The sequence below is a fragment of the Gorilla gorilla genome, chromosome 1, assembly GCF_029281585.2.
Source record: "Gorilla gorilla gorilla isolate KB3781 chromosome 1, NHGRI_mGorGor1-v2.1_pri, whole genome shotgun sequence".
Classification (NCBI taxonomy): Eukaryota; Metazoa; Chordata; class Mammalia; order Primates; family Hominidae; genus Gorilla; species Gorilla gorilla.
Window position 1 is genome coordinate 58,440,524 of NC_073224.2, and position 27,862 is coordinate 58,468,385.

Here is a 27,862-nt window from a genome sequence, read left to right on the forward strand (position 1 = left end):
GGAAAAGATATAAAGCCAAATCCATCTTTTTATTAATAACAGGAGTGTAAAATAATTTATTCAATCAATGCCCTATTATTCACAGACATTCAGCATTCCTCTGCTTCCAGTTATTTTTCCACTGTATACTATGCTGCAATAACAATCTTTGGAAAAACAGAGAAACAGAGAGAGAATCTTTATAAGCTGCTGCTTTTGTTTCTGTAGAATAGATTCTCCAGATTGCTATGTCAAAGTGAATACGTGTATTTAACACATAATGCCAGATTACTTTTTATTCACAATTCACACTGCCAACAACCAGAAGAGTGCATTTCCTCCATCTTCTCCAACCTTGGAAGACATAACTTTTCATGTTTATTGACTGATTTATTCTGCTATTGATTATTGATGTTCTTCCACTGTGAATTGTCCACTTAAATCTTTTGTTCCTTTTTTCTATTTGCTTGCCTTTTTACTTACCTATTTCACTTACCAATCTGAGGATATTTACTTGTATGTAGTGCTCAGTTTATTCTTGTATTTTGATTTTTCCTATCCATTGCCATTTATTCATTTTTTTTCAAGTTTTCTGTCTACCTTATATAGGTCACTCACTCCCAAGGTTGTGCTTCCTAATTTTCTCCTAATAATTTCTGCTTTCTGAAAGAAATTACATCATTAATTCATCTGGTATTTACTTTTCTATGTAGAGTTAGGAATCTTTTTTTTTCTTTCAGTGAACAGTTGTACTAGTACCTTTTAATGAAATACACATAGAAGTTTTTCCCATAAACAGAAGTCCTCTCTTTCATGTATGATCCAATAATACTTGGGTGTATGTTTGACCTTTTTTGCCCCACCACTCTACCTATATTCCTTGCCAATTCCATATTGTTTTAATTATTTTTATGGTAAGTTTTCATACTTGATAAGTGCAGCCCATTTTTGCTTTTAAAAATGTTCTTCACTATTCTTTTTAATATATTTTTGCATATGAACTTTAATATCATTCTATCTGGTTCCAAAAAGAAAGTGGGAATCGGATTGATACTGCAATACTAATATTATAGAATGCTTGATATTTATATTAATCTTCCCATTCAATAACATGATCTCTTTCTCTATTTGTTCAGGATTTGCTTTGTGTCCTTCAACAAGATTTTATGATTCTATTCATAGAAGTCGTACACCTTTCTTGATCATTTTTCTAAGCATTTTATAATTTTAACTATCATGATTTTCCCCCATTTAAATTGCTGATTATTGCAAGTAGAGAGGAAAGGTACACCTCCAAACTTACCTTGCGTTACTCCACCCCCTACTCACCCACTTTCCTCTTCTTTTGCATCTTAGATAGCAGAGTTACCGCTCACCCCAAGATCTTCACAGGTCTTCTTCCTCTGCCTGGCATGATCTTCCCCTTGTTTGTTCTTTGGCTGAGTCCTTTCAGGAATCTTAATTTAAATGTCACTTTCTCAGTCTTTCTCTTCCTTTATAGCACTCATCAAAACTTGCATTTATACATTTATATTTCTGTTACATGTGTTTCTTCCCAACTTGATTTTTAAGTCCATAAAAACAGAATCATTTTGCTTAAGACTGTACATGTGGGTCTAGTACACAGGTTACTTGATAATTGTTTGTGGTTAATAGACCAATCCTTTCTGTGGATCCCATTCTTTACCACCTTTTGCACTCCCTCTCTAAAACCTTCAGTTTCTTCTTCATTTGCTAATTCTCTTAACTTTTAAACTTTATTTTTAAAAAAAGATCTGCTACCATTTCTGATTATCATCTGATTTTTCTCCATATGCCATCATTCCTATTTTTACCCCAATGTTTCCTATTCTAGTCTCCCGACATGGCTGCTCTGAAGACGTTACGATGTGTTTCTCATTAAGTCCAGGGGCTTAATCTCAGTCCTTATCACTTTCAATTTCTTTGCAACCCATGAAAATGATAACTTCAAAATTTTCTTTTGGTTTAGCTTCTTTGTTTTTGCATCTCTTACCTGTTTCTTTGTCCCAGTCTTTCCTGATTTTTGATGTTTTGCGTCTATGTTCAACACTCTGTGGTGCTTGGATAATGCTCATTTATTAATTCAGCAAAAATAAACTAGTACCACAAATCAGGCACTGTGCTATTAAGTGTCGAACACCATAGTGAACAACGCAGGAAGTATTTTTCGTTCTAGCATTTATCTATCAGGGAGATTGAAATTAAAGAATCACGCAAGTAATCACTTGGCTACAGTTGGGGTAAGCACTAAATGGAAAAGTACAGAATGTACTTGGTGGCTCCTGAAAAAGGGTATTTAAAGTCAGCTTTGAAAGATTAGTTGGATTTTTTTTTTTGCTAGCAAAAAGGGAGGAGCCATTTAAGCTACACTGTTCCTAATGTGAGAAAGAGCCTGGGGCCTTAGAAAAACTAGGCCAGTGGGACTAATGGAGAGAACAAGGCAAAAGTAGATGGAAGTATAGCGAGAGAAGAAACACACAAATTCTCCTCAACACTCGTGTATGAAGAGCTACATTTATCACTATTAGTGCTTGATAAATGTAGCTCTTATTACGCGAGTGTAGAAGAGAATATGCAGCATTGCATTTAGTCATTATAAAATGCATTACAATTATCCTGTAGAGTTAGGAAATGATATCCCTATAATATATGTGAGAAAGTGAGGATATGCGCAATTAACTAATTTATATACAGGATTTCGTTTTGAGAAAGGAGTGAAAAAATGATTTCCTATGCATTGTAACACTCATAGTAAAAATAAGGTACTCGAACCCCCTGGTTACAAATCCTAACTTTAAAATTTCCTTTGACTTTTTCAAGGTTTAAAAATAGATTTAGGTACCCAAGCGAACATTGAAATTGGTATCTAAGAAGACCAGAAAGAAAACTCCCTCAAATAAATCTCTCAATTAAATAGAAACTTTGCAAACATTCACATATTTGTCTGTTAATCATTAATTTTCCAGAAATTCACATGTAATTAAAAAGAACGCAACAACTTCATGGAAGTCTTTCGATAACTCAAGGGATTCACTGCAGTTGTCTTTGTTAATAATGTCATCATTCTGATTTTAAAAAGTAATTGCATCAATTTAATAGTACTTACAGCTGTACCAATTAATACATTTAAGCATATATGCCTAAAAACAAGTATACTTTTTTGAAATAAAAATTCATAACTAGCCCCACTGTCTTGTCACTAAAATTATTACAAAATGGGTCATTCTTCATGACGGTATATTTGGAATATAATTCTGATGTGTAAGGTATATCCACTCACTGTACCACCAGTCTGGTAGGTTTCATCCTACTAAGATCTTTCAGACTCACGTTTTCAGGTATAGCAGTAACCTTCATTTATTATGTGAAGATAACACTCAACATAAACCATCTGTAACATTCTTAGCAGCCCATTACAATGACAGGAATTGAATCTGTCATGTAAATTTTAGACTCTAAAGCAAGCTTGTCCAACCCACAGCCCATGAGCCGCATGCGGCCCAGAATGGCTTTGAATGCAGTCCAATACAAATTTGTAAACTTTTAAAAAACATTATGAGATTTTTTTTTTGCTATTTTTTCTTTAGTTCATCAGCTATTGTTAGTCTTAGCACATTTTATGTGTGGCCCAAGACAATTCTTCTTCCAATGTGGCCCAGGGAAGCCAAAAGATTGGACACCCCTGCTCTAAGGATTCAAAGCAGTAAGATTAATATTCCTTTTTTTTTTTTTTTTTTTTTTTACCTTTTAGAAAACGTTTCTCATTCAAAAACAGAAAATGATGTCCTGAAGATGTCCTTAGTTTAATGCATGTTGATAAAACTACTTTTTAGGATTCGTGTAATCTCTGTTATCACCCTTGTCTATTCCAATTCTTAAGCTTCTCCAAAATGGCACAGTTATGAAAATGCATAAGAACTGTTTCTGTACATTAAGTATTAAGTAAAACAAAAAATGGAAGACTTCAGGGGAAAAAATCATAGATACCCAGACATTTTACTGTATTCATTTTTATTTTTATATTTTTGTTTATATTAGGATATTGTACAATTTTCAAAGCTAATAACAGAAATCTTTTTGTATGTATATTTAAAGCATAACAAAATAAAAGTATTTCACAAAAGATGTCCATATTACAGTACTATTGAAATATGAGGCACAGGGTAAGTATGCATTTGTGGGTTAAAAACATAATACATTCATTTTAAAGAATAAACATTTAATGTGAATAACATTTTGGTTAAAATAAATATCATAGTAAATGTTAACAGCAACACCTGAAGTATACGGATACAAGAAAGGTGTTTTGTAATAGATACTATGTTGAATGGTAAAGCATTCATGAAATGGCTGTAATATCTTACTAAATTTACATTACAATCATTGCACATTGTTGAGCACTTTGTTTATATAGAGATACCCTTCATCCACCATTCCTAAACCTTACCATACAAAACAAAGTTACTCCATATTTTCACCTGGGTAACTGGTACCAATGTCTAAATAAGGTTTAGAATAGATATAGCTTTCATTTTACTGCTCCTCAAATCAATTCAAAAGTTTAATTTAATCAATATAAAATTTACTTATGAACACATATAAAGAACATTTTATAGGTGACTATATAAATTAGAGCTTCAAATCATCTTCATAATTCTTTGAAATTATTCCATTCAAAATTAAAATTTGATTTTTACAGAGTGGTTTCTTCAGGAAAAATATGAACATTTAGATTTAAAAAGATACACTATTTGAAGCAAAAAGTTTCCGCATGTAGAAATAATGAATTTCCCTGATCATTAAATTCTTCCCAGCTACTTCCTTCTAGCAGATATATTCACTGAGAAGAAAAGCTTTAATCTTTACTTAAAAGTCACTTTGAGGGCTCAAGCTAATGAATTTTAGATCTATGTATTCTTAAAGATTGCAAGAAAAAAAAGAGAGTATCTGCTCCAACCAGAGAACATTTCGTCTCAATTATATTACATTAAAATGAACATGACATTAATGGTCAATAAGAATAATTCTTCTCATACTTCTAGGAATATATCTATGGATGCTCAGTATAAATGTTAAAAGTCATTAAGAGTGTGAGAAAAACAATGCATCTAGCCCTCAGGAAAAACAAACAAACAAAACAGATTTCCTTTACCTATTCCAAAATAAAATTACCCTTCAGAAACCATACATAACTGATTAGATTTCAGAAAACAAGAGTTCAGACTTTTTGCCCTTTATACATTTTTTAAGTTTACAAATGCTTGAAAGCATTCAAATGAGTGTAAGAAAAACACAAATGAAAAACAAAACCAGCAGTTACATCGGCTAAAGGGAAGTGTTCTTTGAACATGAGGTTTTCACGTTGGCAGGATAATTCATCCAAGGTTGTAAGATGGCACAGAGTCCTTTAACAGTGACTTCCTCTTGGCCTTTAGGCTTCACAATTCTGTGAGAAACTGGTCGCCACTAATATGAAAGCATTCAGGGAAAACACATCTGCACAACAGCATTTACGAAATTCTGCCCATTTCCTTAAGCTACACGAAGTGTTACCATCTCAGTCATCTTCATGAACAAATACAGTACTTTACTCAAAAGCTTCTCAATAGAAATGTTAATCTCATAACAATTCTGGCTGTAGTCATGGCCAGTTTTCATTTTATTAAGCATATTCTAGAATTACAACCTTGTCAAATAAATTGTAACTGTATCAACATTCACAGGTACAGTATAACACACATCCTTTCTTCCTCTTTAACAAGACCAAACATATGCATACAGGGTGGCCCAAATTTTAAAAAGTTTAAAAAAAGTTTTCAATCCAGGAAAAGTGTTGGTATACCAAATATCTTTTAAAAGGGTATTATACTCTCAGAAAGTATGAAACATTAATGGATAAAATGCACATACAATATAAATAAGAAAGTAACTTGAATAATAATATAAAAAAATTTCTGAAGGGGACCGATCAGAACTTCAATAAAACTTATGAATAAAAACTTAGGCTTATATTATAGTGTACAATTATGAGTTAAAATGCACTTAAATTTATAAAGAAATTGAAATATAGTACTGCAAGGTTATTCAAAGAATATTTTTCAAATGTACAAACAATAATAAAAACACACAAAAAAAGCCTTGGGCAATGTGCAACTTTAAAAATTATTATCACACCAGCTAAACAAATCCTTAACCACTTTTTAAATGGATTCATTTATACCATTTCAATGCAAAGAGAATATCAAAAATATTAAAACAAAACAAAAAACTCTTCAGTGTCTGACTCACATTTTGTCCCCAAATCTTCACATTTAATAGTTGCATTTTGAATGTATAAGCTAAGAGTTCTAAATGTTTCTCAAATAGTTTGTGTCTACATTTATCATAAGAATCATATTTGAAAACTACTCTGCTAAGAACTAAAACTAGTACTTCAAACGTTTAAAAATAAAATTATCACAAAAGTTCACAATTGTGTTCATCTCAACGTCCATAAATTACTAAAAAAGAAACAGGTCACATGTTCAGATACTTTTTCTCAGGTATGAGTCTATTCTGATGTGTGCCAAGCTGCACCTTCAATATTTGGCACTGACAGTCTATCTAAACACAATTTATCAGCAGAAAACTGTAAGAAATTCTATAAACCTTTAGCCATTCAAAACCATCATGTTTCATTTTCTCTCCTAACATGCAATTCAGTTATTCCAAAGTCATTTGGGGGTTGCAAGGAGGTGATTCAGGTGACTGGTACAAAATGAAGCTTATATGAAAACTGGTTAAGGATTCAAAGCACACTAGCTCTGAAATATTAATCTTAACACCAGACATAAATGGGGAGGTATGACTTGCACAAAATACTTTCAATTACTTTGGTTACACTCTTCATGATCTTGCATGTTTAGCTGCTTGCAGTGCATGCATGCATCCTCTTTGCTACGTCATAAACATAGGTGACGTCTGGTCGCTTCTCTGGATCTGGGTTGATGCACATATTAACTAACTGTCGGAGCTGTGAAGAAAGAAAGACAATAAAACCTGATTAAGACAACTATTTTTGGTTAGCTTACTGAGAGGAAGAAATTATGAATAGCTATAGATTTTACAAGGAAAGTACATTTTCTGACTAAACATTCACTGTACTAGAAATATATATAAGACTGCTGCCGGCCGGGCGCGGTGGCTCACGCCTGTAATCCCAGCACTTTGGGAGGCCGAGGCGGGCGGATCACGAGGTCAGGAGATCGAGACCATCCTGGCTAACATGGTGAAACCCCGTCTCTACTAAAAATACAAAAAATTAGCCGGGCGTGGTGGCGGGCGCCTGTAGTCCCAGCTACTCGGGAGGCTGAGGCAGGAGAACGGCGTGAACCTGGGAGGCGGAGCTTGCAGTGAGCTGAGATTGCGCCACTGCACTCCAGCCTGGGCAACAGAGCAAGACTCCGTCTCAAAAAAAAAAAAAAAAAAAGACTGCTGCCAATGATCTCACAATAAGTTAAATGTTCTATGAAGTGCATTGAATGGACAGTATTAATGTCAACCAAGAAGTATTTTCCACAATCAGAGGCTTTAAAATGGACTCTCTTATTTTTTTCAGAGTTTAATCAGAAGATAGCAGTCACTGAGGACACTAGGCTTATAACTATAAGTCTCCAAGTTAACTGTAAATACACACATACATATTTGATCTAGAATCTACTACAACAGACTTAATTGTTAAGTTTAAATGGAAGGCAATTAGAGTTGACATACATTTATAATGAACCATTTTGTACAAATATATATTAAAAGTTTTATGTTAAATTTTGTATTAGAGAAAAAAACACTCCTTTAAACTAATTATAATAAATTATATGGGAAGTTATAAGTGTTATTCCAATCCTCAATTGTGTACACAGTATTTAAATGTCCTCACTTTATAGATGAGAGAGTTGAGGTTTACTATTTTATTCTATTTATATCATAGAATAAAAGCAGATTTCAATAAATTAAGAAAGTACCCTCCTATATGGTCCTCGATCCATCGGGTAGAAGAACATAGCATTTTATTGTCAATTCTAATTTCCATCAGTTTATGAAACTATGTGTCATCATAACATTGTATATGATCTTCATAGACAATAAACTAAGAGGAAAAACTATATTCTTTTGCTTTGTAGGTCTCTTTAGGAACAGTTTAGACATTTTGAGAATTTGCATTAACTCTGGCCACAATATTAGCACTAAGTAAATTTTTAAATTAGCACAATTTCTTCATAGTTCTCAATTTCTACCATAAAATAACTTTCAACCAGAGAAAATACAGGTGATGATTACAAAGCGTGGGCTGAAGATGTTGCTAGTGCTATGGAGAAGGCTAATGGCACTGAGAAATGTCATTCTGAAAGAGGAGGTGGGTCAAAGAGTCTGCCAGATGAAGGGTCAGAGTTTGGTAAGGAGTACAATGAAATGGAAACCAGTCTTGTTGAAGGCACTTTGTAGCTCTGTGCCCTTGGGTAAGTCACTGTCTCTGGAGGTTCATTTCTTCATCTATTAAATAGGGAGGTTGGAGTGGATGACCTATAAGGGCTGTTCTCATCCTAATCTCTTACATTTTACAATTCTAGCAGAATGAAATTTAATGAATCAATTTTAGCTACATTTGGAAATTCAACAATGTTTCATAGTAATGTTACACCCACTGGGAGAGCCTGAAGATTTTAATTTATATTCCTTGCAAAAGAGCAGAGAACAGCATTTAAAACCCTTAAGGGGTACAGCAATACACAAGGCATTTTATTATGGTGATCTAAGAGAAATTTACATCAGAAAGAGACTGGCATTTTACCAGGTTACAAAAATAAATAAATAAATAAATAAATATATCCAGTCATACACAATGCAGAAGAAAGTGGGAAAAGCACTTACATAATGACACATAATTTAAAAGATAATGTGTTCTAATGGGTCATCTAGCTGTCAGATATTTTCTTTAGAGATAAAAACAAGAAAGCAAGCAGAAAGAATAGCAGGAAAAGATAACCGTGGTACAAAAAGTTCATTATATTTAGCTAAAATACAAGTAGATGCATGCAGTAACAATTTTTTGACTTCCTAACACTGCCACATCCTTCAAGCTGGTTCCTGTGTAATAATTCAGAATAGGGTAGAATTTCCAACCACTAAGAATGAATGACTGGCCCTTAAGTTCTCCTGGCATGAGGAAAAACCAAGATTAGAGATATAATGATGCAAGTTTAGTTGAAGAAGACAGTGATTCTCTAGTTCACCAAAGTAAAAAGACAAGAATTGGGAATAACAAAAAGGGAGAAAGACAAAGAATAAGGTAAATAGGTAGTGGGAGTGCCAGTGAGCAGTTGCTTCTAAACTGCTCCTTTAAGGATGGCCTTTCAAAGGGATGACAGGTCAATTGGTGACCCTGCGACAGGCAGAGCCACAGCACCGTGGAGTTTGCTTTTCCCTCCCCACTTATTGATTCAATCTCCATCAAATACGAAGTGTATCTTGTCATAAAGAGTTTCCTTTTCCAGAAGAATCAACAGGGCTATCACCATATAAAATCAGATATGTGAAATACAGAATATGCATACTTTACTATATTTATGAATCAATCTGTTGATAACTTTTCTTCAATTATTTGTTACATTAAAAAATTAATAAAGTATAAAAAGAAAGAAAACCTATGAAATTAAAATATGCTTTGGGAATGCTCCCACTTATCCACTCCAGCAACATTTCTAGATGATCTACTCTGCAAGAGACACTATGCTGGTGATACTTGATGGCACCGGATAAGACAAAGGACCTGTCCACAAGGGAAGGCTTGTTGTCCAGGATGAGAAGTGAGAGAATGACTCATTTTCCTTTCTAACCATCTGACTCTTTTGTTCTTTCTTTTTGCCCCCTCTTCCATTTTCATCCGTTCATTCAATTGTTCATTCAATAGTTTCCAATGGAGTATTTATTATGTACCAGACACTTTGTTAGGTAGTAAGGATAAAGCAATAATGAAAAATACACAGCACAGGCCCTTAAACAGCCTACAATCTAGCGGAAGATAGAACAAAGAAACAAATGTGAAAGTGAGGAAATCATAGAAATAATTCTATTATAAACTACAAAGTGATAGGTATCTCAAGAGATAACTGTGAGATAAAGGTAAAAGATTAAGTGTAGCTGCCCAGAGGAGGAAATAATTACTTTCCTCTTTTTCTAAAATCTGTTTAACTATGAGTTGTTGCACCTCGTACACGGAGGTATCGATACCCACACAGCTGACAGTATCCTTCTCCATTCCAAGTACTGCAACCCTCATCTTGGGTCACTTTCACATTTATTTGATGTGAATCAATACAAATCTCTTTGATTACTTGACTGTAATCTTCACCTTCATACCAATTTAGTCTCTGTCTTCCAAGGACACAGACTGTTTCTTAAAATGCTGTGTCACATCAGAAATGTAAGCACACACAACTGTCCTTCTGTGTCTCTCCCTCCCTTCCTCCAGTATGGTTGTGTTTGATTTGACTGAGACCATTTCCAATCCCTTTCATCCTGGTCAGCTCTATCCTTTTGGATTTACATCATTCAATTCCGGCCTAGACCTTCACTTCCCTGACGTTTTCTTCCTAGTTTCTTTTGTAGGTTTATCTTCCTTTGAAAAATCTACCAAATGTTGGTACGCCCTAAATATTTTCCTTTCCTTAACTCTTTTCCTGTTTCACTCTTCCTTCTTATCTTCAACAACTGCACTTACTCCCATGCCTTCAATAACCACCAACATGCTGAGGAACACAGGTTATCTGTCTCCAGCCTAGACCTCTTTGCAGGCTCTGTTCCCATACCTCCAACTGCCTTCTGAGTAGAGCTGCACGTAAATATTCACATTAAACATGTTTAAAACTGAAACATTAGTATTTTTTTCTCCCCAACCGGCTCTTCCTAACAGCACCTCCAACTTCTTAAGTCAAAAATTTGAAATTCATATCAAACATCTCATCATACTTCCTTCCCACATGCCTAACCGTCAGCAACCAGTCCTATTGGTCTCAGGCTCCTTAAACCTTTTGTTTACTCCTGCCACACCATCTCCACTGCCACACTCTTGGATAGTCTTCCAGCTGACGGCTTTGCTTTCGGTTGTCTTCCAATTTCTCTAGCACTGCCTAACTAGCCAGGTGATGCTTCAACTTTAAGCATTTCAATGGCTCCTCATACCTTTTAGAAAAGCTAAGGCCCACCATAGATGGGGGGGGAGGAGCCAAGATGGCCGAATAGGAACAGCTCCGGTCTACAGCTCCCAGCGTAAGTGACGCAGAAGACGGGTGATTTCTGCATTTCCATCTGAGGTACCGGGTTCATCTCACTAGGGAGTGCCAGACAGTGGGCGCAGGTCAGTGGGTGCGCGCACCGTGTGCGAGCTGAAGCAGGGCGAGGCATTGCCTCACTCAGGAAGCGCAAGGGGTCAGGCAGTTCCCTTTCCTAGTCAAAGAAAGGGGTGACAGACGGCACCTGGAAAATCGGGTCACTCCCACCTGAATACTGCGCTTTTCCGATGGGCTTAAAAAAACGGCGCACCAGGAGATTATATCCCGCATCTGGCTCGGAGGGTCCTACGCCCACGGAGTCTCGCTGATTGCTAGCACAGCAGTCTTGAGATCAAACTGCAAGGCGGCGGCGAGGCTGGGGGAGGGGCGCCTGCCATTGCCCAGGCTTGCTTAGGTAAACAAAGCAGCCAGGAAGCTCCAACTGGGTGGAGCCCACCACAGCTCAAGGAGACCTGCCTGTCTCTGTAGGCTCCACCTCTGGGGGCAGGGCACAGACAAACAAAAAGACAGTAGTAACCTCTGCAGACTTAAATGTCCCTGTCTGACAGCTTTGAAGAGAGCAGTGGTTCTCCCAGCACACAGCTGGAGATCTGAGAACAGGCAGACTGCCTCCTCAAGTGGGTCTCTGACCCCTGACCCCTGAGCAGCCTAACTGGGAGGCACCCCCAGCAGGGGCATACTGACACCTCACACGGCCGGGTACTCAAAAAGACCTGCAGCTGAGGGTCCTGTCTGTTAGAAGGAAAACTAACAAACAGAAAGGACATCCACACCGAAAACCCATCTGTACATCACCATCATCAAAGACCAAAACTAGATAAAACCACAAAGATGGGGAAAAAGCAGAGCAGAAAAACTGGAAACTCTAAAAAGCAGAGCGCCTCTTCTCCTCCAAAGGAACGCAGTTCCTCACCAGCAATGGAACAAAGCTGGACTTAGAATGACTTTGACGAGCTGAGAGAAGAAGACTTCAGACGATCAAATTACTCCGAGCTACGGGAGGACATTCAAACCAAAGGCAAAGAAGTTGAAGACTTTTAAAAAATTTAGAAGAATGTATAACTAGAATAACCATTACAGAGAAGTGCTTAAAGGAGCTGATGGAGCTGAAAACCAAGGCTTGAGAACTATGTGAAGAATGCAGAAGCCTCAGGAGCCGATGCAATCAACTAAAAGAAAGGGTATCAGCGATGGAAGATGAAATGAATGAAATGAAGCGAGAAGGGAAGTTTAGAGAAAAAAGAATAAAAAGAAATGAGCAAAGTCTCCAAGAAATATGGGACTATGTGAAAAGACCAAATCTACGTCTGATTGGTGTACCTGAAAGTGACAGGGAGAATGGAACCAAGTTGGAAAACGCTCTGCAGGATATTATCCAGGAGAACTTCCCCAATCTAGCAAGGCAGGCCAACATTCAGATTCAGGAAATACAGAGAATGCCACAAAGATACTCCTCGAGAAGAGCAACTCCAAGACACATAATTGTCACCAAAGTTGAAATGAAGGAAAAAATGTTAGGGGCAGCCAGAGAGAAAGGTCGAGTTACCCTCAAAGGGAAGCCCATCAGACTAACAGCGGATCTCTAGGCAGAAACTCTATAAGCCAGAAGAGAGTGGGGGCCAATATTCAACATTCTTAAAGAAAAGAATTTTCAACCCAGAATTTCATATCCAGCCAAACTAAGCTTCATAAGTGAAGGAGAAATAAAATACTTTACAGACAAGCAAATGCTGAGAGATTTTGTCACCACCAGGACTGCCCTAAAAGAGCTCCTGAAGGAAGCACTAAACATGGAAAGGAACAACCGGTACCAGCTGCTGCAAAATCATGCCAAAATGTAAAGACCATCGAGACTAGGAAGAAACTGCATCAACTAACGAGCAAAATCACCAGCTAACATCATAATGAAAGGATCAAATTCACACATAACAATATTAACTTTAAATGTAAATGGACTAAATGCTCCAATTAAAAGACACAGACTAGCAAACTGGATAAAGAGTCAAGACCCATCAGTGTGCTGTATTCAGGAAACCCATCTCACATGCAGAGACACACGTAGGCTCAAAATAAAAGGATGGAGGAAGACCTACCAAGCAAATGGAAAACAAAAAAAGGGAGGGGTTGCAATCCTAGTCTCTGATAAAACAGACTTTAAACCAACAAAGATCAAAAGAGACAAAGAAGGCCATTACATAATGGTAAAGGGATCAACTCAACAAGAAGAGCTAATTATTCTAAATATATATGCACCCAATAGAGGAGCACCCAGATTCATAAAGCAACTCCTGAGTGACCTACAAAGAGACTTAGACTCCCACACATTAATAATGGGAGACTTTAACACCCCAATGTCAAGATTAGGCAGATCAACGAGACAGAAAGTCAACAAGGATACCCAGGAATTGAACTCAGCTCTGCACCAAGCAGACCTAATAGACATCTACAGAACTCTCCACCCCAAATCAACAGAATATACATTTTTTTCAGCACCACACCACACCTATTCCAAAACTGACCACATACTTGGAAGTAAAGCTTTCCTCAGCAAATGTAAAAGAACAGAAATTATAACAAATTATCTCTCAGACCACAGTGCAATCAAACTAGAACTCAGGATTAAGAATCTCACTTAAAATCGCTCAACTAAATGGAAACTGAACAACCTGCTCCTGAATGACTACTGGGTACATAACGAAATGAAGGCAGAAATAAAGATGTTCTTTGAAACCAGTGAGAACAAAGACACAACATACAAGAATCTCTGGGATGCATTCAAAGCAGTGTGTAGAGGGAAATTTATAGCACTAAATGCCCACGAGAGAAACCAGGAAAGATCCAAAACTGACACCCTAACATCACAATTAAAAGAACTAGAAAAGCAAGAGCAGACACATTCAAAAGCTAGCAGAAGGCAACAAATAACAAAAATCAGAGCAGAACTGAAGGAAATAGAGACACAAAAAACCCTTCAAAAAATTAATGAATCCAGGAGCTGGTTTTTTGAAAGGATCAACAAAATTGATAGACTGCTAGCAAGACTAATAAAGAAAAAAAGAGAGAAGAATCAAATAGACGCAATAAAAAATGATAAAGGGGATATCACCACCGATCCCACAGAAATACAAACTACCATCAGAGAATACTACAAACACCTCTACGCAAATAAACTAGAAAATCTAGAAGAAATGGATAAATTCCTTGACACATACACTCTCCCAAGACTAAACCAGGAAGAAGTTGAATCTCTGAATAGACCAATAACAGGAGCTGAAATTGTGGCAATAATCAATAGCTTACCAACCAAAAAGAGTCCAGGACCAGATGGATTTACAGCCGAATTCTACCAGAGGTAGAAGGAGGAACTAGTACCATTCCTTCTGAAACTATTCCAATCAATAGAAAAAGAGAGAATCCTCCCTAACTCATTTTATCAGGCCAGCATCATCCTGATACCAAAGCCGGGCAGAGATACAACCAAAAAAAGGAATTTTAGACCAATATCCTTGATGAACATTGATGCAAAAATCCTCAATAAAATACTGGCAAACCGAATCCAGCAGCACATCAAAAAGCTTATCCACCATGATCAAGTGGGCTTCATCCCTGGGATGCAAGGCTGGTTCAATATACGCAAATCAATCAATGTAATCCAGCATATAAACAGAACCAAAGACAAAAACCACATGATTATCTCAATAGATGCAGAAAAGGCCTTTGACAAAATTCAACAACCCTTCATGCTAAAAACTCTCAATAAATTAGGTATTGATGGGACATACCTCAAAATAATAACAGCTATCTATGACAAACCCACAGCCAAAATCATACTGAATGGGCAAAAACTGGAAGCATTCCCTTTGAAAACTGGCACAAGACAGGGATGCCCTCTCTCACCGCTCCTATTCAACATAGTGTTGGAAGTTCTGGCCAGGGCAATTAGGCAGGAGAAGGAAATAAAGGGTATTCAATTAGGAAAAGAGGAAGTCAAATTGTCCCTGTTTGCAGATGACATGATTGTATATCTAGAAAACCCCACTGTCTCAGCCCAAAATCTCCTTAAGCTGATAAGCAACTTCAGCAAAGTCTCAGGATACAAAATCAATGTACAAAAATCACAAGCATTCTTATACACCAACAACAGACAAACAGAGAGCCAAATCATGAGTGAACTCCCATTCACAATTGCTTCAAAGAGAATAAAATGCCTAGGAATCCAACTTACAAGGGATGTGAAGGACCTCTTCAAGGAGAACTACAAACTACTGCTCAAGGAAATAAAAGAGGATACAAACAAATGGAAGAACATTCCATGCTCATGGGTAGGAAGAATCAATATCGTGAAAATGGCCATACTGCCCAACGTAATTTACAGATTCAATGCCATCCCCATCAAGCTGCCAATGACTTTCTTCACAGAATTGGAAAAAACTACTTCAAAGTTCATATGGAATCAAAAAAGAGCCCGCATCGCCAAGTCAATCCTAAGCCAAAAGAACAAAGCTGGAGGCATCACACTACCTGACTTCAAACTATACTACAAGGCTACAGTAACCAAAACAGCACGGTACTGGTACCAAAACAGAGATATAGATCAATGGAACAGAACAGAGCCCTCAGAAATAATGCCGCATATCTACATCTGATCTTTGACAAACCTGAGAAAAACAAGCAATGGGGAAAGTATTCCCTAATGGTGTTGGGAAAACTGGCTAGCCATATGTAGAAAGCTGAAACTGGATCCCTTCCTTACACCTTATACAAAAATCAATTCAAGATGGATTAAAGACTTAAATGTTAGACCTAAAACCATAAAAACCCTAGAAGAAAACCTAGGCAATACCATTCAGGACATAGGCATGGGCAAGGACTTCATGTCTAAAACACCAAAAGCAATGGCAACAAAAGCCAAAATTGACAAATGGGATCTAATTAAACTGAAGAGCTTCTGCACAGCAAAAGAAACTACCATCAGAGTGAACAGGCAACCTACAAAATGGGAGAAAATTGTCACAACCTACTCATCTGACAAAGGCTAATATCCAGAATCTACAATGAACTCAAACAAATTTACAAGAAAAAAACAAACAACCCCATGAAAAAGTGGGCGAAGGACATGAACAGACACTTCTCAAAAGAAGACATTTATGCAGCCAAAAAAAACATGAAAAAATGCTCACCATCACTGGCCATCAGAGAAATGCAAATCAAAACCACAATGAGATACCATCTCACACCAGTTAGAATGGCAATCATTAAAAAGTCAGGAAACAACAGGTGCTGGAGAGGATGTGGAGAAATAGGAACACTTTTACACTGTTGGTGGGACTGTAAACTAGTTCAACCATTGTGGAAGTCAGTGTGGCAATTCCTCAGGGATCTAGAACTAGAAATACCATTTGACCCAGCCATCCCATTACTGGGTATATACCCAAAGGACTATAAATCATGCTGCTATAAAGACACATGCACACGTATGTTTATTGTGGCATTATTCACAATAGCAAAGACTTGGAACCAACCCAAATGTCCAACAATGATAGACTGGATTAAGAAAATGTGGCACATATACACCATGGAATACTATGCAGCCATAAAAAATGATGAGTTCATGTCCTTTGTAGGGATATGGATGAAATTGGAAATCATCATTCTCAGTAAACTATCGCAAGAACAAAAAACCAAACACCGCATATTCTCACTCATAGGTGGGAATTGAACAATGAGAACACATGGACACAGGAAGGGGAACATCACACTCTGGGGACTGTTGTGGGGTGGGGGGAGGGGGGAGGGATAGCATTGGGAGATATACCTAATGCTAGATGACGAGTTGGTGCAGCGCACCAGCATGGCACATGTATACATATGTAACTAACCTGCACATTGTGCACATGTACCCTAAAACTTAAAGTATAATAATAATTAAAAAAAAAAAAAAAAGAAAAGCTAAGGCCCTTAGCCTGGCATAATATGAGCCACTGACATCAGTCTCCTGCTTCCCTTTCCAGGCTCCTATTTAGCCCCAAACTCCTTCTCCCTTCCCCCACCCCACCCTATTTTCTAACCATAATAAAGCACTTGTAGTTCTGTGCTTGCCAAACTGCTTCATGCCCCTATATCTTTGTTTATGCTGCTCCTCTGTTTATAACACCTCCCTCAAAACCCCTAGCTCTCTCACCTGTCTGCCTTACCCATGCATCTGCTCACTGTATATCTCTTCTCTAAAGTCCTTCCTCATTATTGTGTTTGCTACGTGGAACTTACTCTGTTCTACTTGGCCCCCAGTGTACGCTTCACATACTTGTATTAAAGTCCTTATAACACTTTATTGTACTTCATTAAATGTCTGTTTTCTTCTATTAAACTGCAAGATCTAGAGGATGGATACCGGATGAACAGTAAGTGCTCACTGGCTTGCTGAATGAATGAAAGAATGAATGGGTAACTTCTGGCTGAGGAAAAAAAAGGTTTTGTGGAGGTGGCATCTGAGCTGAGGTCTGAAGCAAGAACATAATCTTAATATATAAAAGGCGGGGAGAGAATTCTAAGCAGACGTAACAGAATTTGATTCTTGGCCAAAGAAAGTATGATGTGTGTGAAAGCAATGGCAAGTACTTCTGCATGACTGAGGAGCAACAGGGATGAAATGATAAGCTGAGGTCAAAGAAAAGAAAGATTTAAGGGGTTTCAAATCTATTCACACAGACAATGGGAAATCAGTATTTAAGGCAAGAGGGAGAAATCATTAGAGTCGTGCTTCAGCACATATTTTCTTGGTACAAAGACAGACAAAAAGAGAACAATGCCAGCAGAATGCTCAATTAAGTTCCTCTAAGATTTCAGGCAAGAAATAGCATTCATCAGAAATATTCACCAGGGTATCTGAAATGGGATAACAGAAGTGGTAACACTAAAGGAGGTGTGGCCTGGAGAGGGCAAGAAGGATACTTTGAGTTTTTGAAGTCATCACATTTGAGATACTGACACATTGAGATTTGAGTAGAAATATGAACGCCTGAATTTTGGGTTTAATTCTGCATTCATATCGAGATAACTGAATTGTATACATTAAATAACTTTTGTGACTCTACCAGATCCAGATTATGAAGATAAAGGAGACAGCTCAAGTAAAAAGTTGTAACCTATATTAAACAATTATTTTTAATTGTATGCTTCTCTTCAATACTCATGTGTTGATTTAGTCTTGCTTAATGGCAGGTACCATTCTGGATAAAAATATTTCATATTTATATAGAACTTATCATTTTACAAAACCTTCCATAAAATTTTAACAGTTATTTTTAAAGCACTGTAATCTCCCACAACAGTCTCATTTTATAGATGAAAAATCCAAGAATGAATTAAAAAATTAAAGGTGGAACTTGAGTTGGAACCCAAGGCATTTGATTTTTTTCAGGCAGGTCTTTTACCACTTGCCATTGTTGACAGCTTGTTTACTTTTACTTTTACCTACTTGGTCTTTTGGTTTGAATTTCTCATGATGCTTAATACAGCTATATATACATGATGATTATTAGTAACACTAATTTCAAATCATTTCCATTATAAAGGGATGCCACTTGATTTAAGGTATCATCTGAGTTCGTCAGGAGACATGAGTGACTAGATATTAACAGGTCATCAGAGAATGGAGAAAGCAACATAGTTTATTCCACTCAGAGACTGGTCTGAGTTTTATTCAGTGAACACAGTGGTAAGATGGCTCAAATTTCACTAAGGGTGTCCACCTGACATGTTGTTTGTTTTCCCTTAAGCAAATCGGCAGAATAGATTCTTGTCAAAGAGCATATAACCTTAAATAGTGTGCCATGTAGTGGGTCCTATCAAATTCTTGTTGAGAATTAAAATTTAGGGAAGACTCTGTAATGAATAAAAGTCATCTTTACAACTTTGGATAATCTAAGTTCTATCCTTTAATTAAATTAGACCACCAGAAGGCTGCATCCTGGGAGCACATTTGTTTATCCTGCTGACAAAGCGCCTTTCCAAAACTGTGCTTTGATACTTGCTTTTGGATTTTATCAAACATCACTTAGGTATTTGCTGTAAAATTGATGTTGAAGACACTGCTTAGTACATTACTCAAAGATCTTCATATGAGATATTTATACCATAATTTAGTAGGAGAAAACTTTGTCTTCTGTGAGGAACTATTAATAGTATATTTCCCCCTTATAAGCAGAAACTAATTTACTTACTATGTTTCCCTTTGTGCCATGAGATAAAGGAAGCAATAACTAAATGAGAATCTCAATCACAGCAAGTCTGTTGGTCATAACAGGTATACATTTACATTCCCTTCTATCCCTGGCTCTGAATTTTACTTAAATGTTCCTTTTAACAACAGGTAAGTCATGTCCATTGCAATAAATTATCTCAAATATTTTTAAAGAAAAGTGGGTTGTAAACTACAGAATAGGAGATTTATATAGGCTGAATTCTGAATTTGATGTAATCTTCCTTGGTATTTATGAAATAACTATTTGTTGTTCTAAAGATATACTTAAATAGACCTGTTACTCTAGTGGGGGTAAAATAAGTTGCAAAAGTCTTTTGTTATAATAAGGGGAAAAATCACAAGTAACCTACTTTTATGTTATAAACAACCACAGACTAAGTTTTATGCCTTTAATGTTAATAATTTGGTTTAAAAATGTGAATTCATATGGATCCATGAATAGTCTCTTGTAAGACTAAATAACAATTATAAACAAGGTCACATCTCACACCTTCTTCTTTTAATGAATACAAAATTATAATACCACTTTAAGATCGTAGAGTTATTTGTGCTCCTGCCATCATGAATAGGAGGATAAAATAGTCACCTGTGTATTATAAACCAGGAATTGTATTAAGAGCTAGGGTTTAAAATTTATTAATTAGAAGAAGAGAAAAACCCATTTTTACAACGTTAAATACACATGATAAGTTGACTCGTGGTTACTAAGGGGTCACTTTTTGAAGCTAGTGAACATACCTGGGGTTATAGTACTTAGATATTCCACAGAATTATTAGTTTTTCTAAGACTCCAATGGAGAACTGAAAATATAGTCCCCTGAACATTTTCAGATCAAAATATATCTCCTTACGCTCTTTGAGATAACTCTAGGGTTTCAACTAAATGCTAGTTCCAATGCTTGAGTAAAGAAAAACTACTTCCTAAAAGCTAATATGTAATATTTATGAACGACTCTATGCATTTTACATGAATTAATTTATTCAATCTTCATAAAAACTCTATGGGGGTGGACACTACTGGTATGTACAATTTTATAGAGTAGTAACATTCCTAAGGCCACAAAGGCATAAGGGGCAAAGCCTGGATTTGAACCGAAGCAGTCTAGCTCCAGCGCCCAAGCTTTTATATACAGTACTATATCATACTGCCCGGGAAAATTCTAACTTGATCTGCAGGGTCCCTCACGGCCACCTCTGCACAAAGGTGGGGCGACCTTCCACACAGTCAAAGATAGATTGTTAGGTTATTAGATTTTCAAAAGAATGTTAGCTCTAACACCAGTTCCTCGGGTTTCTAAAATTAATGGATCTGCCTTCACATTTCATAGGCCAATTCTGATCAAAAAACAAACCAAAAAATTTTCTCTCGAGTTCTGCAAAATTCCCAATAAGACACAGGCCTACTTTATCTGTGAGGGATATATTTAAATGATGACACCAAAATATTCAGATTATTATGACTAGAGGGATAATTTTAATGTTATTTCTAATCTGACTCATGAAATGGCAGTAAACTCCCTCCAAATGAAATATAGTTGATTTTTGTCACAGAACAATTTCTTTACTCCGGATTACAAACTTACATAGTGACCTGATGAACATAAGAAATACCTCTAAGATTTTTTTTCCAGATATCAAATAATCAAAATGAGATAAAGATCTTAGACATCTCCCTGTTTATTTCACATTTTTTTAAAGTTTCTGTTAACCTCCGGAAGGAATAAAGTTATTTTAAAAACTTTTAACATTTATCCAATACTGTGCAATGATTCTAAGTACTACATTATTAACCATGTTCAAGGAAAATGTGATCAGACAATAACATTAAGAACTTCATATCTATTGCTTCATGTCAGGTTTCAATTTCTAATAGTATTAATCAATCACTTGTTCAAAACCTTTCTTGTCCTTGAATTGAGGGAGTTAGCTTTCTATTTATTGCTTTAAATTTTAGAAATAATTCCAATATCCGTAGATATTACAACATTAATAAGAATAAATACAACTAAGTAAGCATTTCATGGTTTATGTTATCTCAGAAAATTTAGTTTGCATCACTTTCTACTTGTTTGTAAAAAATGTCTACTTTGTTGCTTTTATAAAAATTGTTTTATATGTTAAAAATAAGGCAAAAGTAAAGGTCTGAATATACAAAAGCCTTTGCAAAATCAGAGAAAACTGTTTAATTCAGATGCTTCACAAAAATTTAAAAAGCAACACAGAAACACTTAAATGAAACAAAGTATATGAAGTAAAAATAAAATGGATTCTCTACAACATTCCTAAGGGATTACGAGGTCATTAACCATAAGGAAATTAATGAATGTTCTCAATAAAGTAGAGAAAATACTAATATATTTCGATCTGTATATTTCTAAAGAGATATCAAAGCAAATAGGTTGATACCAGAAATATTAAAAAGAAGACAGTGTTAACAGTCATTGTTGTCAGGGTGATAACCCAATTACAGAACAAGTTCAGTCACATACAGGTAATAACAATAGGGCTCTTTGTGCATTACAGCTTTAGGTCACTAACACAATTCTCAACAGAATAATAAAGACTAGTGCTATTGGTACTGTTTCTTTTTCACCCCCATCTTAATCCCTCTGAGACCAATTATGTTATGTCAGCCTCCAGGATATACCCAATTTCCACCTACCCAAGGACACATTTTAGCACCCCAAAGTGGGTCTAATACATTAAAGTACACTATATTTTGGAGCTTTAGATATTTATACAAAATGATCAGGCGTATCCAACTTGTACACCAAAGTGTCACTAGTGATTGAATTGGGGGTAAAGGGAAAGGGAAAAGAAAGTAATCTTACACAGATATAAGGTAATGTAATGTCTATATTTCACAGCTGAAGATCATTCAGTGTCTTTTGAAAACTGTGAAAGTCTTACAGAAAGTTACATGATTTTGTAGGATCCCACAGGACATGTGAAATATAGAACACCGTTTTGGATTCATGTCATCAAGGAGCAAGTCCCCAGTGTTGCTTCAGAAGCATAGGTGAACAAAGGGACTGCTTAACTATATTTTTTAAACAAAAATAGAACATTCAAAGCTTAAAGATCTAATCTTACATGGCAACTTTCAGCAAGGTGGCCAACTGATACTGTAAGTGATGAGAATGTTAAATTTACCGAAACAATTTATAGGAAAGAAAATCAAATGTTATTAATAGTGTTTGAGATAATACTGTTAATTTTAATAAATAATGGCACAATTATATATTATTGATTTTATTATATATCTCTCTCTACATTTTAAAGTAAAATACTCTTACCTCAGCATTTGATTACATGGTTGCAGAGACTGCAGAAATATTTGTACAGAATTACCTTCAGACATTTTTTGTGCCATATAAAATAATGTCCTTCTTTTAAATAATCTTGGGAAAATGTATTAGAAAAAAAATCCTCTAACACCAACTTAAACAACTGTGGTTAATTTCCAGCAACAACTCCAGAAAACTTACGTAGATCTATTAAAATTTGTAAATCTAGCAATTACAAACTAAAAATATTTGGACTGCTCAAATGAATAAAAAAGTTTTATAAACTTAATTTAACTTCAAAGATGCAAAAATAATCTCTGACACTTTCATCTTGTTTTTTTTCATATTTACATAAAGCAGTTCTTTTCATGAACCAGAACAAAGGTCATGGTTTTTGTTACTGACTTAACTCCCTTAAAAATCTTCTTTAAATATATTCTAAATTTAAAAATAAACAAAAATTATTTATAAATATTCGGTTTGAAACCCAGTTATATTTTTAAAGCTTTCATTTAGTGATTTCCTTTCCTTAACAGTAGCCATTTGAAAACAAAGTATTAGTAAAATTATGACAAACTGTAACTTTTTTTGTTCAATATATTATGGATCAACATATTTGCTATCTTGAGATATATGCTTGGTTTTTCATACTCAAATATATAGAAATAATTCCTACCCTTCTGCCGTTTCCTCATTCTTTCCTTTCAATGTTACATTGCCCCTGAGTTACCATGAGCCAGAAGAGTGTTCTAAGCAAACACCTCATTGTGCCTCTGCCCTCTAATCTGCTATGCTTCTAGGGAAGGAGATTCCAGATAAATATGGTGAGTGAAAGGGTTAAGAACAGAGAAGAGAAAAATAAAGAATTAGTAAGTCTAAGAGTAAAAATCATGAAATGCTCATTCATAAAACACCTGAGAGTTTACTTTGGGCTCTGTGTTCTTGTAACACAAACAGGGGGATGCCATGCCACACGGGCACCACCATGATATCCAGTGTTTGCTCTAAACATTGTCTAGGTCTCTACTTACTCATATGTAAAGTGGGAATGATGCCATTGCCCTTCTTTAGCAGGAAAATTGATAATCGCATTAAAGAAAATGTGATTTCAAAAGTTGAAAAAAATTCAGTATTGTAATTTTATTCAAAGACACATAAATGTTATACTCTCCAATAACCTATAAATATCTGAAATCAGTTTAGTTCAATTAAAAATTTATTTTTGTTATTCATACATAATCAACCATAGGGAAAAAAACTGTACTTTTTAATCCCTGTGTTCATTTTAAATACTCCAGAAAATCAAGACTTTTCTTGTTTCAACAATATAGGAAATGATGCCAGAAATTCTTAAACATTTGAGTGAAGCAGCAGAAAAGATATTATCAGGCTGCACTGCTAAACTATTCCAGGAGAAGCCAGAAAGAACCCTCCCCTCCTGCCTTCCATTTCTCTAACTTTAAAAAAAAAAAAAAAGGAGAGGGACAGTATACACCTAAGAAAGAAAGTCAAAAATAATAGAAAGGAGATAAACCCAAAATATATTTATTAGCATTTATGAGGTAAAAGTTTATGATTCATTCATATTAGTTATTTGATTGAATGTGACCTTTCAGGTTGATATTTTATAGGTTAATTTTTTTGAGTGGGCTCATTACTTGATTTTTTTAAAAAACAAATAGTTTTCTATCTGTGGGCTGGAGGTATAAAGTCATAAAATGAACAGAAATTTAAGGTAAAACAAAAGAGACATTAAGTGATGTGGAAACTGATCACTGGGTTAATAATTCCGATTCCAAAATCACATTTTGTTGGTTTCTTCACCTAAAAAAGCGTTAATGAGACTTACTGAACTATCAAGTTTTTGAAAATATAATCAGAATATAATCACAATAACCACTAATATTGTATCCTTCAATAGTCTTTCTTATTTACAATACATTTAAAATTATTACTAAATAAACATCTGCCATAGCCACTAGTTCAGATCGGCAAGCACTATTGTAATAATAGCCTACTTTATTAAAAACATTTTAACCGTCTTTCCAATGTTTGATAAATGCTTAAATTTCTTTTTCACTCAAAGCATTGTGTTTAGTCCTCAATTTATCTCTACTCAATTTTCTTCAACGAAGGGCACCCTTTATCCTTCTTTCTCATTTCCATTTCTTAAACTTTCATCTGCAAACCCTGTACTCAACTTACAGAACTTTCTTCCAAATCTATCTCCTCAAACCTAACATGAAAAGAAACGTTATGCTTTTTTGTTTGTTTGTTTTTGAGACGGAGTCTTGCTCTGTCGCCCAGGCTGGAACGCAGTGGCGCGATCTCGGCTCACTGCAAGTTCCGCCTCCTGGGTTCACGCCATTTCTCCCGCCTCAGCCTCCCGAGTAGCTGGGACTACAGGCGCCCGCCACCACGCCCGGCTAATTTGTTGCATTTTTAGTAGAGACGGGGTTTCACCGTGTTAGCCAGGATGGTCTCGATCTCCTGACTTCGTGATCCGCCCGCCTCGGCCTCCCAAAGTGCTGGGACTACAGGCGTGAGCCACAGTGTCCGGCCCAGAAATGTTATGCTAAAGCAACCACTGAGGCACCACTGTGTCAACCTTTCTTATGCCTTCTCTATTTAAACTAGGAATTTTTAATAACAAATAAAAAGTATTGAAAGAAACGAAGTATATATTTTGCTTGATATCAATGCTGACATTTTAACAGTATCAGTTAAATTTCAAAATAATTAACAATATAGCTATTTACTATTTTAGAGTTTCATGAGATAAGTTTGTGAACAAATAGATAATTTTGATGACTACTCCAATGTCTCTCAAAGAAATTAAATACTGAAATGGAAGGAAAACAGTCTATTTATCTTATTTCCCAGTAAATGGACACCTGGCATTACAGAGAAAATGATGCCTATGTAAAATAGGAAGTAGTATCAATAAAAGAAAACTATCACATCCTCTGGCCTATCTTGTGAGTAATTTTCTGCCTTACTCTACAGAGAGTTCTTTGCAGAAGTTTCTCTCACTCATTCAATTGTCATTTATTGGTTCATCCTTTAATCTAACTCTGAGATTCCTGCCCACATTCCCTCAATCAATCAATCAATCAATTACTAAGCCTTTCAAAATGTGTCAGGCCCCAGGCCCTAGAGATATACAGATAAGCAGCAGAGTTACTGATCCTCAAGGGCAGGAGCTTGACAGTCTGCAGGGGGAGGCATCCATGCAAGGAAGCTACTACAACATGGCGTAACTGCCAAGGGAGGAGGCTATGGGGAGAGAAGAAAGGATGTCAGGGAAAACTGTGCAGGAAAACTTTATGTCCAAGCTATGTTTGAAAGGAAAAGAGTGAGTTTCTTTGGAAAGAACAGGAAAAAGAGGTATTTCAGAAAGAGGAAACATCATCTATAAAAGCATGAAAATTCATGGAACTTCTAGTAGAACTTGCATTGATAAGAGTTAGAGAAAGAAGAAAAGAATATCTGATGATCAATAATTCTTGAGAGATAAGCCCAGGTCAGTTTACGACGGGCCTTTTGAGTCACAATTCCTTATACATAAGTAAATGTTTGCTTCACTGTCACCAACAATACCAAGTTTCATTTAAACTAAGAGACATCTAAGGAAAGATATCTATCTTTTCAACCCAGGACTCTTGCTAAACATAGTAATTGCCCATTGATACATGGCTGAGATCATTACTAGAAAAGGAGAAAATACAAAACACCAAAAGAAATCAGAAATAAATATATTTAAGTCAGCCATAAAATATAGATAGATTCCCTAATATCACTTATGTGTAGCTGAAATATTTCAATCCAGAACCCTAATTATTTGTACACACTAAGACTAGCATAATTCAAAAGAAAAGATTTGACATTCAGGCTTATTTTTCTAAAACTTCTCATTTTTTGTTTTAATGCTTAATTGTTATATATGTTTTAGAATATAAGATAGGAAATTAAAAGAAAAATCCCAAGCTTTTAAACTCTGGGTTCTTAAATAGAATGACTATATCTAGAAATAAATTGTGTAGGGTTCCAGAGGATTCCTATCAACTGAGGCTGATTGGCAGGTATGGCTAGTATTCTCATGAAATCCTCCCTTAAAATCTTGTTTGGGCAGTAACCTTAAAAATTTGGCAGTAGCTACATAAATTTGGTAAGCTCGTAAATACATACCTGATAAGTTGATTTGCTTAAATTTTTTTATTTTTCAAATAGTTACACACTCTGTTATCATTGTAGCTATAAAATTAACAAAATAAACTCTTTTAATTAAAAGTTCACTGTTGAAAAACTCTGTACTTCACTTTTTATTAGTTCCTGTATTTTGCCATACCAACAAATCAAATGATATTCTGGATTTTTAAAAGATCTAAAAAGTCTACTTTATTAAAAAAATTTAAGACATTATAGCACTACCAAATTTGGGATTTTTGGCTACCATGAATTCTGAATAATTATTTTACAAATTGAGTTCCTGCTTAAGGAGAGAAAATATTTATTAGCACATCTGCATTTCAAAGCTCTTGTTTTGAGAACTCTTCTACATAACTAAATAGATTAAAGTAACATTGTTATACAGTCTGCATATTTTTATATTCATTTCTTTAGTAAGAATTATTTTCCACATTTACCTAGAAACTACAGCCTTCTATTTCATCAGGGAATGACAACACATTTTACCAATACGAGGAATCACATTTTTTTGGAAAGTACACCATATAATGTGTTTTGCTTTACAGCTCTTTTCGAAACTGGTAACTATATAGAGTGAAGTAAAAAGTGGAATCTATTTTCCTTTCCCAACTCTAAGACCTTCTATCTGGGCCAGACTTTGATATTTGCCCCTTGGCTGAGAATCCGCATATCCAACTTCACACTTAGCTGCAGTGAAGTAGCCCTGCAGGCAGGCCGACTTCAACGAACCACTAGTGGTATCATCATTAAAATCCTGCTGAAGGTCACCATGGTAA

The 27,862-nt window shown here is 35.7% G+C and overlaps 1 protein-coding gene across 3 annotated transcripts in view; it reads right to left on the bottom strand.

Moving 5' to 3' along the window:
- Positions 1-3,994: 3,994 nt before the first annotated feature.
- Positions 3,995-27,862, bottom strand: part of NEK7 (NIMA related kinase 7) — a 165,750-nt gene continuing 141,882 nt past the window's right edge. For all 3 annotated transcript variants that reach the window (XM_019028382.4, XM_055378634.2, XM_063709790.1), the window contains one exon: positions 3,995-7,012. In XM_019028382.4, the coding sequence (XP_018883927.1) occupies positions 6,902-7,012 (111 nt within the window). In that variant the 3' untranslated portion in view covers positions 3,995-6,901. The remainder of the gene's footprint in view (positions 7,013-27,862) is intronic.